This window comes from Anarhichas minor, unplaced genomic scaffold (genome assembly GCF_050575085.1).
Source record: "Anarhichas minor isolate MPS153535 unplaced genomic scaffold, ASM5057508v1 ptg000033l, whole genome shotgun sequence".
Lineage (NCBI taxonomy): Eukaryota > Metazoa > Chordata > Actinopteri > Perciformes > Anarhichadidae > Anarhichas > Anarhichas minor.
In genome coordinates this window covers 3,573,437-3,587,255 of record NW_027466479.1, presented here as the reverse complement: position 1 = coordinate 3,587,255, position 13,819 = coordinate 3,573,437, and the positions used below count along the sequence as shown (strand labels likewise).

Here is a 13,819-nt window from a genome sequence, read left to right as displayed (position 1 = left end):
GTCATTTTATTCTGATGACTAACATCCGACCTATAACTAGTCTGTAATTTGAGCACTGTGTGTCAGACAGAAAAAGACAAACGTATTTTGCTTTGTCATGTCTTGTAGCTCAGCCTATTTCATAATGGATAAACTATTTTGATCCCATGCAGGGAAATGAAAGTTATCTTTCTATTCTTTCCAATGTTCTCTTCACTTTAGAAGCCACATCACAAGGAACAGGCCACACTTACAGTGCATCTTATTGTGGAATGCTAATCTATTTCAGTTTCCAAGCATGAAAACATACATGCAAACACATGTTGTTAGTGTGCAGGTTTGCTTCTCATTTGAGAGGTGATTGTGGAAGATAGAGGAGGGTGCGGTCATGTGCGTGAGTTGAGGGGCTTAGTAGTGGGAGTGTCTCCTCCTCTGTCATATAAATGCCCTCCCTCTATCTTTGTCAGAGTTTAGTGTCTCCACCAGGCTCTCAGGTTGTCCGTTTGTCTTCCTATCTCTACACGGTTGCAAAAACCCATTAGCTAAACCTCAGCCAAAATGGAGGCCATCAAAAAGAAGATGCTCATGCTTAAGTTAGACAAGGAGAATGCACTGGACCAGGCTGAACAAGCTGAAGCAGACAAGAAAGCAGCCGAAGACAGAAGCAAGCAGGTGGGTAATAAACACACAGAAGAGATACAATGGGATCCAGTCAGACTAAGACAAATTGGGAACCAGCCCAACCCATGTCCTAAATCAGGTTATCAGGCTAAACACAGTTTGAGGATGTTTTTTTTTTTTTTTTTAATCCCGGGTGAAGTAATCTTCTATAACTGTGTGCTCTTATTTGAAATAACGTTAAAATGAGTAGAGTTGAAACCATGAGTAGCATTCATATGATTAACTCACTGCTGATCATGTGATTGCAGTTACATGAGGTAGATGTGTTGGGAACCCTCCCAGCATGCAACTGCGGCAATCTATTCATAGACACAGATCTCATTTATGTTCCTGAATTTTTACTGGTCATTTTGTTCTACATTGCGCTCCACACGTTTACACTGTTTGCTTTCTTCACTGTTAAACATTTGGATATGACCAGTGAATATGGTCAGACTACAAGTGATGTTGGTGCATGATTGGTGGGTTTTTCCCCTGTGAAAATGAAACCGGACTAAACTTTCTTAATGAGCAGCTTTAATTCCATGAACAATTGTCATCTAAGTGAATTCTGCAGTTAGTTATTCTTATCATTTTTTATTAAACTTTGATGTCAAATTCCCATTTTCATGTCAAACTACAGTCCATACTCTGGCTTCTAACAGTCAGAGTATTTTAGTTTAGTAGTTTAGTTCGAGATTATTTATATTTTTTTGCTCACAGTATCCCAAACCATAATTTGTTATATATTTTATAATGCATAGGTTTAGGTAACTCGTCAACATGAAAATTTAACTAATAAAGCATCACGTTTTTATTATTAATCTAAGAAAGTGAGGTATTTCTTTTTTTTTAAATTATGAACTAATTGTCACTAAGCATGTACTTTTCCATGTTTGGGTTTTAACACTTAAAAAAAACCTGAACTTTCCAAACTTTCCAAATTGGATAACTCTTTAGCTCAAGCTTTTATCAAAAGCGACTTACAATAAGAACATTCAACCCCAAGAAATCACAAAAACTGCTGAACTACTTCAAGCGCTACATTTACAAACAATAAGAGTTTTTTATATTATAATTTTATGGGCCAAGGTGCAGTCTGAACAGATGACTTTTCAGTCTGTGACGGAAGATGTGGAGAGTCCTCCCCGATGCCAATGGGGAGTCAATGGTGAGACTTTGTTCCGACCCCAGAAAACTACACCGCCGTCTCTTTGGGACCACGTTTATGGATGCCTCATTGGCCGCTCGCACCAGTGTGCCGCTCGGGTGTATTTCCACTCGGTAGAAGTCATACAGCACCTGCAAACGCTGGGTCTTGCCATAAACTGGCAGCTCTCCGCCCAGTCGTTAGTTTACCTGGGTGTGGATATGGGTGTGTTCACACTGCCTTCCTGACATGCTTCCAATCGAGTATCCACGTGCTCCGTTCAAAGAGTGAATGAAGCCCTAAAAAGACTGCAACTTTGGAAGCTATGCAGTTGGTGTAGAGAACTGATAAAGGACAACATCGAAGCCATCCTGGATAACCCCTCTCAACCTCGCTACAACAAACTGATGGACAGCTCATTCAGCCACCCAGATGCAAAACAGAGCAAAAAAAAGACGGTTCACTTTAAGCAGCCAGCTTTGCAGTGTATGGTTCTCTCTCGCTCCTTTGCATTATACTATTTTATTTAAAGATGTTGTTACACTACATTATATTATGTTATATTTGTATTATACTTCTACATTAATACAGACAAGTATCAATACATAATCATATTATATATTATTCTGGTGTACACAGCAATAGTAAATTGCGTAAATATTACGCGCACAAATACTGTACTTTGTTTATGCAAATGAATTGCACTTCAGTTGAGACAATGCTTCACTATCTTTTAATCTTAATCAACTTTTAATGTCACACGTGATATTGTACACCGCACAGCACGCGCCTGCATTTAACCTATCCCAGGATAGGTTAAATGCGCTGTATAGTTATACAGCGCACGGGGAGCAGTTTGGGGGTTCGGTGCCTTGCTCAAGGGCACCTCGGATGTGCTCAGGAGGTGAACCTCTCCAACTACCGGTCCAGTCTCCCTCCGTGTGGACTGAGCTACTGCCGCTTCAATTAGTTTAAGTACATTATGAAGCACACTCTGGCCTTATGCGTTGTCGTAAAAATGTGTGCAAAATGATTTCATCAAGATATTTGTTGGTATCTGAGTGCAAGGAAGCTCAGAACTCAATGTATACTGTATTAAAGTCTGTATTTAAACAATAGTCGGATACCCATATTGAAACAGGTTCTGCTTGCTGTAATCATTCCCGCTGTTTGAACTGGTCAATAAGATATTTCTTCATGTGATCGAGAACAAAATCCACAGTCCTCATTCGGAGTAAAAATGCATTCCAAAGTTAATATCAGGCTTCAGTCAAGTGAAGTCAGTTTTTTTTACACAGCCCAATACCACAAATCACAAATTTGCCGCACAGGGCTTTACAATCTGTACAGCATACAACACCCTCTGTCTTGAGATCCTCAAATCAGATCAGGAAAAACTCCCAAAAACCTTTAGGGGAAAAATGGAAGAAAACAAAAAACCTCAGGAGGAGTAACTAAAGAGGAATCCCTCTTCCAGGACAGACACACATGCAATAGATGTTGTGTGTACAGAATAACCAACAGATTAATATGCTATGATGAAAGTTTGAAAGAAAATGGATGTCAAGCAGCTTGCAGGTAGCAAACAGCCTAAGCTGCAAGACCTGGAAAGAGGACAGACTCCGCAAACACACAAGAAGCAAAACTTCTTGCAGTTGGAGTTAGCCAAAGCGATTGGATAGCTTCCAAGGTTGCAGGCGTTTTAGTCCTTTATTCACACAGAATATGTGGATTTTTCTTTATAAGCAATGCCAAGAAGGGATCTTTTGATGGCCAGTAGGAAAGGAGGAAGTGCTTCAATGTTCATATTGGCATGTTGAAGACATGTTGCCATACCTTTAACTGGAATGCATAGAAGCTATTCAATTCCAGGGCATTACAATCAATGTATTAAGCATGACAACAAATTCTCTGATGAACACACTGCTAACTCTGTTTGATCTCCCATGCCATCAGCATGAAGACGAACTTCTGCAAATGCAAAAGAAGCTGAAGGGGACGGAGGATGAGCTTGATAAATACTCGGAGGCCCTGAAGGATGCTCAGGAGAAGCTTGAGGTGGCCGACAAGAAGGCTGCTGATGTGAGTAATACAATTCCAAAAGTGCAATACACACTTGTTGTGATTAATTCGCAGTTTGTCTATCCTTATTTCAAAGAATAAAAGAATACTCTTCTGCACCACATTTCTACCTCAGGAAGAGGGGCTGTCGTAACATTATGTACAGAAATGCTTTATGTACATTGCTTCTCATACTGACATACAATGTGAACTGAGTGATAAAAGCTGTGATGCTGCCAGTGTAAACCAGGGCTGGCTGGTTCCCAGCTTCCCCCTTGCATTCCATTCTCATCATGCTCTGCGTGGACTCCTCACAGCTGTCGGGGGGGATTTCAGAGCCTTATTTTGGCCATGATGTCAGTCGCTCAACCTTGACTGCAGGCTTAACAATGGTCCAAGTCCATTTTGAGTGCATCATCCATTCCTCCCGGGTCACAGTATTTATTTAGTCCCTTTCCTTTTGAAGAGAATGAATATGCAAACAAGAATAAAAGATTACAATTTTGTACATTAGCTATTACAGCACATGAACAATGGACTTTTATATGTATGAGTATGGTTCCTGTTAACTGGCAACCATTTTGATCTACGATCATTGAAGGAAGGAAAGAAAACATTCCAGCCTTTAGTCTTCTGCCTCTTTTTAGTTTCAGAGTCATTACTGAAAAATGTATTTCAAAGTTTACATATAGAAAGCACAGCTGTCAGCAAAGGCCGCTGTTCTAAGAATGCCTGGCTGGAACAAAATACCAGGGTAAGGGCGTGGTTCCAGGAGTAGCAAGCTCCAAATTCTCCAAATTCTAGTTAATCAACTAAAAGCACTAAAAACACTCACTAAAAATACTCAAGTCCTCATCCCATATGATGACTGGACTTTCCCTTTTTCAAAAAGATCAAGCGCAAAGAGGGGTTGACTTCAGCATTTTGGCCCAGATGAGACCACCGCCCATGTTCACGCTGCCCTAGGTAGAAGCTACCGGTTGACAACCTCCGTCAGCCGGCCGTTGACATTTTGAGAGCCGTTGAGGGGCATTACAAATGCCCCCAATCTTATATATTGTACCTTTAAACCTTAAGAGCAATGGTCAAGTTGCTGCCACCATCGTTTTCCAAAGCAGGAACGTTCACATAAAGCATGTCACACTCCTCCATCATCATCACCAGCTTAGTGTTCATTTAAAGAAAGAAACAATGGGCCGATCTACCTGTTGGGTCGCTCAGAAAAAAGAGCCAGTTGTGTTTGTTAGAGTTACATTTATTTTTTCCAACTATGTTTAGAATTTGTTATGAATATATACAGTTTGTAAGTTTAGCAGAATATCGGTGTTAATATCTGTGTAATACAGCATTTTAATGCGCAGGCTGTATTATAAAGCATTACAGCAAGAGTTAACATGTCTCGGACAATACAGCTAACACAGACTCTGTCACAGATGATGAACCATGATGTAAGGGTAATACTTGCTTCTTAGCAAGGAACATGTTTTCTATAAGCTACAGTGTGTCTACACCATGGAAGAAAACACTTTTCACTCTGGTCATTGTTTTTTGTGCTCAGGCTGAAGCTGAAGTGGCTTCCCTGAACAGACGTATCCAGCTGGTGGAGGAGGAGTTGGACCGAGCTCAGGAGAGACTGGCAACGGCTCTGCAGAAGTTAGAGGATGCAGAGAAGGCTGCTGATGAGAGCGAGAGGTGATTTCCTGCTATGAATGAGTCATTATGATCAGTGTTATTAGATAAGACGGATACGTAGATCACATTGCCATCATGGTTCACAAATATGACCAGGGCCAGTTCAAAGCCATGCTGGGATAGTGCACTAGAAGAGGAGCAGTGTTTCTCCACAGAAACATGCTCTGTTGCACTTTTAACCAACAACAACAATGATGTCACAGGGTCCTGGAGTACACCTGCACATCACTGCAGCAGAGTAACAGATTAAAACAACCAAAATAAGATTAATAATGTTTCATTCCATGTCTTCACTACAATTAACATAATGTAGAGTTGATACCAATCTGATAATTATTTATTTTCTTCTACTAGTTAGGAAGCTTTGTTGGAGATCACTATCCAAACACATTATGGACATTTAAACTGAAATATAAACTTCTCGTAGATCAATCCGAAATAGCAAGCATTTATTTACCTTACATAACGAAGACATGCGGCATGTGTTTTTTTTGCTGACTTTTATGACACAACAGTAGTTTCTGGTTAGTAATTTACTTTTTTATAAAATATAATGGAATAAAATGGAAAACGCTTCAATATTTGTGAGGTACGAAATAAGTAATGTTTGTGTGTGCAGAGCTATGAAGGTGATTGAGAACAGGGCTCAGAAGGATGAAGAGAAGATGGAGCTTCAGGAGATTCAGCTGAAGGAGGCCAAACACATTGCGGAGGAGGCTGACCGCAAGTATGAGGAGGTGAGTTGGTGACCACGAGGCTCTTATGATGCAGCTTCTTCACAAGCATCTCAAAGGAGCTTTTTCCTCATGTACCACTATTAACAATGGTGTGTTCGCTTCACAATAAGCCAATAACAGAATTTAGTGACACTGAGATCAGCACTCTAACTGACCAGTCCACAAAATACACACTGGTGACTTTTGATGAATAAGATCATAAAATAATCCTATATTAGTCTCGCAGCAGGGAACTTTACAGGATTACAGCAGCATACAGTGTAGTGGCCCTATAAATACATATGGATTTCTAATGCGTTTGTCCAGGTGGCTCGTAAGCTGGTGATTGTAGAAGGAGAGCTGGAGCGAACCGAGGAGAGGGCAGAGCTGGCTGAGGCGTGAGTATCCACACCACATGTGACTTTCTATGTGTCGGTCAGGGCCTCTGGAAGAAGAATGAAACATTACCAACTGAGTTACAAAGTTAAGCCCCTCAGCAAACGTCTCTGACAAAGGAGAACGTGTGTTGAACTCCAATTACTATTCTCTAACTTCTGCTCATGTGGGCAGTTTGATTTGACTCAGCAACTCACTGGTGGCTTAGCTGATATTCCACAGAGAAAATAGCTCCACCCCACCCATAACATGACCATGCTATCATGATAATGATCCAATAACTGATAGGGGCAATTCTACTTTTAACACTTACACACTGTACATTGGCAGTACCAACAGTGCATTTAGCTTCTGTATTTTCTTTCTGGTAATATATTGAAAGCAGGACTTTTAAGGTACAATATGGACTTATTCTACAACATTATTGCAAAATGAAATGCAATATGTTGTCCTTTTATGCTACACAAGAAGAAATAATACAAAACAAAACAATTCTTAATGGTGGAGTTCTGTGGATGAGTTGAGGAGCCTGAGGAAGGAAAGTATTTTTACACTGCTTTTACTTAAGGGAAGGACCTGAATACTCTTTTTAAAATGTGCAGTTCTCACCACAGTTTCTCCAAACTAATCTGATATCCTTCCTACCACCTCTTTCCCTCCTTTCTTCCTTCCTTCCTTTCCTGAAATCAAAACGTATCAAGTAAATGTGCTGAGCTGGAGGAGGAACTGAAGAACGTCACCAATAACTTGAAGTCTCTGGAGGCCCAGGCTGAGAAGGTAGAGACAACTCAAGCCTTGCTTTATTTATTCTGCGTATACAGACAGTAACAAATGAAAGGGAAAGAAAAATGAGTGGAAATACACAAACAGAGCTATTTCTATTATACTCCCTAAAAAGTATAAAAAGATGCACAGATGTCAAAAGACAACACGATTAGCTGTGACCAACATGGTCTCACTCCCAACTCGTCAAATACTAGCGCTGGTCAGTCCCCCTCACCGTCTGATACCGACTCCCCGAGGCATCCTTCAGCGTCTGTATGGGATAAACTAGCTTCAACAAAGTTGAATATGAAATCATCCTTGACAGTATCAGATAGGTAATGCAACTGACATAGTATAAAGAATGAGAAAGTCCACAAAGGGAGGACAGGACTTGGTAAATGGTAAACTTGTATAGAGCTTTTCTAGTTTTCCGAGCACTCAAAGCGCTTTAACACTACATGTCATCATTCACCCATTCACACCCATTCATACAGTGATGACAGGAGCTAACATGCATGGTACCACCTGTCCATCAGGACTCTCTAACATTCATACCTATTCACACACCGAAGGCTCAGACTACAAGAGCAATTAGAGTTAAGTCTTACCCAAGGACACATCGACATGGACTACACCACTAAGCTACAGTCGCCCCCCAGTTTGTGTGGAACCAAGTCAGCAATTAGTTATTTTACTTACTTTTGTTACGTAACTTACGTACTTAACTAACAGCAGTTACGTAACAAACTTAATTTATGTATTTTGAGTCTGAACTTCTATGTTTCCTGTAAACACAGAAGTTTATTTTTTTAAAGACTCTATGCATGTAACGAGTGGAAACTGACAAGCTGTCCTTGACATGTCCAGAGCTGATGCTAGAGGACGACCTAACTAGGGATGCACTGATACTGATATCAGGCAATACTAACTCAAATAGATGGATTGAGTATCGTGATATTTCAGTTCCATGTTCATGTACCGTATCAATTATATACTGGAATTTTAATTCCTGTTTAAGTTTTGATCAATTAGTTGCTGCATTAAAAAGATCAACGTATCCAACAACGGTTTGGGTTAAAATAAGTGGTGTTACTTAAATACAGAAGTTATGTGACAAATAAATCAACGTAGACTTCTCGTTTCACCCGGGACACAAACAGCGGGCTCATGGGAGAAAGGCCGGTGTATATTTGACCTACATAGTTTGAACATAGTTTGAAGCCTAGGGCCACTGACCAAGCGTCTGTATTTGACTGTATTTGTCTATGCGAGTCCTGAATGCTGTTATTCAGTGAAGTTTGGGTCAAAATGTCCTCTTCACTGCTAATTAATACAAATGTGGTACTAAGACTGTAACATTGAAAGATCCCCATTTGCATTTTGTAACTTGTAATGTAATTGTACATAGACCGGGGGCTGTGCGTAGTTGCATCAAAAGCTTATCCCTTCATGGCCAGTATGGACACAGAAAAATGCAGCAAACTATAACTCACTCAAAGTGCATATGAGTATGTTAGTACTATTGTGGTGTTGCTGAAAATGGAAGTAGAGTAGCCTCAGTGGAAAAAGTGTGAGTATAATTATTACCCACAAAATACAATTTCATTACATTATGTGCATCTATTACAGACAAGAGGCCTTGACCTTTATTCCTGTTCGGTGCCAGCATTCAGTTTTTCAGCAGAAATGAATGTGTCCTTTAAGAGTTTTTGTCCTATTCATTAATGTTTCCTTCCCTAACCCTCGCTGCCCTCCACAGATATTGTGAAAATAAGTATTTCTTAAATGATGGTGTTGGTAATCCAGGGATTTTCAGAATCGCCCCACACTAAATGTAAATGTGTGTCATTTCTTCTTTTTTAAGAGGAAATCAGCATCTTAATAATGTTGTTTCTCATTGCAGTACTCTCAAAAGGAGGACAAGTATGAGGAAGAGATCAAGATCTTGACCGACAAGCTGAAAGAGGTGAGCTAGAAGCAATGATGACCAATAATTTCCTGAATATAAAACCATCCTACACCCTAAGAGACTTCAGTAAGATGTGTTAAGACACAAAAGGTTGACATACCCTTGCATATTAAGTTTACTATAGTTTTTTGACATCAGACGTTATCTGACTTGTGCTTTGTCATCTCAGGCTGAGACCCGGGCTGAGTTTGCTGAGAGATCTGTGGCCAAGCTGGAGAAGACCATTGATGATCTGGAAGGTACAACATTGAATACACTTTCAACCAACACTAAGGGCACCCTTTACATAGACTTTAAATTCACTAACCAAAATATTTCAAAAAAGGAAACGCCGATACAGCGTAATATAACAGCCAAACCTTTTGGACACGAGTGGGACGTGTTGAGAGCTCTGATCTGTGATGCAGTGATGGGAGTCATCTTTCACGAACTCAGTGACATCTGAGTCTGTGCTCGAAGTGCATGTTCATGAGTGAGTCAGTTTTGTACAAATAATGTAGGTTACTTTTAATTTGCACCATCCAATCATGCAAGCACATTAAAATGTGCGACATCATGTGTGATTAAAGTGTGGGATGTAATTTACTGGCTAGCTAACAATAACTGTTAACAATTTAACTGCGCGTTAACAGGTTTGCTTTCAGCGTCAGCGCTTGGTAAACGTTACCGTTTGCCCCACGGAGCTCTAAAGAATGAAGTCACCCCAGTCTATTGTTAACGTTACATTGGTGAACCCTGTCGTTTTTCATCCAGAGAAAAGTTTTAAAAAACGTGATCAATATAAGCTCTTTCCACTGTATTTTGTTATCAGATCAATTCAGGTACATGATAATACAGTATTATTTTGTTGACAGCTGATAGATAGATGTACTGCATGTATGAGTGTAAATGGCAGTAGAAAAAAAAATGTACGCACAAAATGAAGCAGATAAGACAGCTGGCTAGTTAGCTGGCTTGCTAATTGCACATGCTTTAATGCATTACCTGCTACATATAATTAACTAAACAGCGCTGGGTCTCACGGTCCCTCCGTCTCACTCCCCGTTGCTCTGTAGACAGACAAGCTACAAAGCTAACTATACATCTTCGGAGCTGCGTCTGCTCTCCTCCAGATGAGCTGCAACAACACTTTTCGGCCGCACTAAAGTGTGTTGTCACCATAACAACTAACAACAATTGACATTTTCTTTTGTACTAGTCAAATGACTACGGACAACAGGTCAATGTACGTTCCATTCCTATTGTATTTCTATGGGTCTACCTAACTTTCTTTTCCCCCATTTCCACACTGGATGTGGACCAATAATGTCCTGAGGTTGAACCCGGTTTCTAACCAGATTAACCAGTTTCTTTCTATTGCATTGCCATATTTCTGGTCCCTAAAGATCTTATCACAATACTAATTTCACTTCTCTTGTGTTTTCCCATTTCCTTTACAACCTACTTTTTATTGGTGTGTGGACATACAGATGAGCTTTATGCACAGAAACTCAAGTACAAAGCCATCAGCGAGGAACTGGACCACGCCCTCAATGACATGACATCTATGTAAGTGATATGTGTAACTTCCTAGTGAGCAGCTTATTGAGCCTGCCAGTGTGACATTCCTTTAATTTGGATCAAATATTATTGTACACTGATCTGTCAGACTGCAATGCAACTTTTTCTTTTTTTTTACGCTACTTCGAATAGTTCACTGCATTACAATTACTAGTAGAAAATATTTATTTTGTATTCCTTTTTTATAAAAATAAAAAATATATATACAAACCTACACAACATACAATTAACAAGCTCTCCTCAAAGCCAGCAGACTCCATTGCAAAACACAGTAGTTGTACCTGAAACAAAATAAAACTTATCAGACCCGTCTTGTTTAGCCTCGTCTCCTCCAACAATCACCCACTCTGGTGAGGTCTAAATAAGGCCACAGAGAACCTGTCTCTACCCCGTTGTCTCTCTCTGTTGCCGGCCTCAGTGCTATTAATGGCTCCTTTAACAAGTCGCAACACAATGAAAGTTGAAACCAACTTTTAAATTTGGCCTCATAGATCTAATATGAGTGAAGATTTAACAACTGGATCGGCAATTTCTTGCCTCAGATTTGTTAATTTAAAGTTTATTTAGTTCTCTCCGTGTCTGGAATCCTGTGGTCCTCAGAGCTGTTCAGTTTTAATTTAAGCACACACATATTTGGTTCTGTTCTGTCAAGGAGAATTATCTAGGGAGATTTCAGTTGTGCTGCTCACATGCAATCATGCAACATCATAGACAATGGTATGTCAGAAAAAAATAATTGGAACATTGTTGTTACTTCTAATAAGTTCCCCTTTAGACATGTTTTAAAGTATGTAAAAATACTCTGCTGTGATAAATATGGTTAGTTACTCTTGCGTCTTGTGTTTTCAGCTAAAAATCCAGAAGCTCCACCATCCTGCCAAGTTGCGGTTTCAAGACCCCACCACCACCACCAATTCCCTCTCATCGATCTTTTTTCTAATTTCTCAACTGTTGCGTTGTGTGTGTGCCGGTTGTACTTTGTTTTTAGCACTTTCTTTATGAAAGTTGAACTTGCTCCTCTTCAATTGTTCTCTTGTCTCTGTTTAATCGGATTTCACTTTTCATGTATTCCTTCTGTATCAACTCTGTTATCGACCAGAGTTAATGAAGTGAGGGACGACAGCTTGAGTTAAGGAATCTGTGTCCATGGCTGTTCTTGTTACATACTGTTTGCATAAGCATATCAAAAATCGTGCACACAAAAACCTCAAACGCCTCACTAAACTTTATTTGTTAATGGTCACAAACATACAAATAGATGCAAATTGACCTCTGCATGTAACCCATCCTAAGCATTAGAAGTAGTGGGGTGCTGTACAACTCAGTGTCTCGCTCAAGGACACTTGGACATGTAGACAGGAGGAGCCGAGGATTGAGTGAAGCCACGATGGTTAGGTACACTGCAATATCGAGCAACATCTGACACTACACTTAACACTGTGTCTCCGGCACAGACTCTTCTGTAGGCCTCACTAGATCAATGTGCTGGGGATTAAACCCTAAATGTTTTGAGTATAGCCCCGAATAGAATTTGAAATGATTTAAAGCTCAAACAAAAACGCAGTGGGGGGGTCTGACGGTCATCGGCACTGAGTGACTCATTGCAGGAAAAATAGAGGAGACATGGTAGCTACAGTTTCAGGTGGGAAAAAAATAAGGAAAGGCAAGATGATAACCTATGTAGTGTGATTTATAATATGAAATACATCATAGGAGTTGTACTTTATTCTACAAAGCTCACGTTGCAAAACATCATTTTGGTTACAGTGTGGCTCTTATACAAACTACAACACTAAATGACTCTCTTTACGATAAATTAAAACTCTGAACGCTTCTTAAAGTCACTGTGGAGAGAAAGACGGACAGAAAGCCACAGACGGACAGTACCAGGTGATGGACATGGTGTTGCATGCACTACACTACATGAACTGTATCTGAAAAGTATGTGTGCATGAATGAAAAAAAACCTTTTTGATATTTCAATAAACTAGTCACAAAGTGATGGAAGAAGTACTCTGATCTCTACTTAAGTAAAAGTAGTAATACTTCACTGTGACTCTGTCACGTATTATAGTATTAAGTAGTTTTTTTGTTGCCAACAAGTACAGGAGCCACAAAACTTTTTAATTTTTCTTTGGGCAAGACACTGAACTCCAACCCGTAGGCTGTGCCTGCAGTATGTGGGTATGAATGTTAGTTAGTCCTGATGGGCAGGTGGTACCCCTGCCGTGTGCATGGGTGTGAATGGGTGAATGACATGCAGTGTTAAAGTGCTTTGAAGAAGGAAGACTAGAAAAGCTCTATACATGTATTATCCATTTACCATTTTTTTATTTATTTAAGATATTTCGAACTAAACTTGCTCCTCGTTGAAGCCTGGTGTTGGATTGTGTCCCTTTCACACTGTAGCTGATAATTGTTTTAAATGATATCATATGTTTTACTTTACAAGACTAAAGAAATGAAGCATCATCTCAATCTGAATACCTGACATCACTTGAGTCAATACTTCAGAGGAATGCTCTTAAGTGCCAATTTAAGAGTTAAAGAGCAACAAAAAGGGTTTGTTTATTGCAGAGACACAGGAGCTTAGCAAGTTTATAAGATTGAGACTAGCATCAGTCTCAAAAAATGACTAGGAGTAATTCTAATTTTATTCTCATAATTTATTTTGTCCTGAGGGCTATGTCTTAAAACAATATGGTTATTATACTTTGTACATGGGCAACCTGTTTCATTTTACATTTCAATGGTTGTTTTCTTTCTCACACAGATGCTGTGACAGAATCAGAAGTGGAAGCTTCAGTAGATGTTTCTGTAATGCCAGACAGGGATGTTGGTATGTGATATGTTTTCTAAGGAAGGCAACCG

The 13,819-nt window shown here is 39.7% G+C and overlaps 1 protein-coding gene across 3 annotated transcripts; it reads left to right on the top strand.

Moving 5' to 3' along the window:
• Window positions 1-273: 273 nt before the first annotated feature.
• tpm3 (tropomyosin 3) lies at window positions 274-11,210 on the top strand. 3 transcript variants are annotated; one of them, XM_076105708.1, is made up of 9 exons: window positions 274-651; window positions 3,746-3,796; window positions 5,460-5,542; window positions 6,162-6,279; window positions 6,586-6,656; window positions 7,356-7,431; window positions 9,323-9,385; window positions 9,558-9,627; window positions 10,858-11,210. In XM_076105708.1, the coding sequence occupies exons 1-9, from the start codon at window positions 538-540 to the stop codon at window positions 10,938-10,940; spliced, it is 729 nt and encodes a 242-aa protein (XP_075961823.1). In that variant the 5' UTR covers window positions 274-537; the 3' UTR covers window positions 10,941-11,210. The 3 variants fall into 3 exon arrangements, with proteins under 3 accessions (XP_075961823.1, XP_075961824.1, XP_075961822.1); XM_076105709.1 differs by having other exon boundaries at window positions 3,746-3,847; window positions 5,511-5,542; XM_076105707.1 differs by having other exon boundaries at window positions 3,746-3,871; window positions 5,409-5,542.
• Window positions 11,211-13,819: the final 2,609 nt, after the last annotated feature.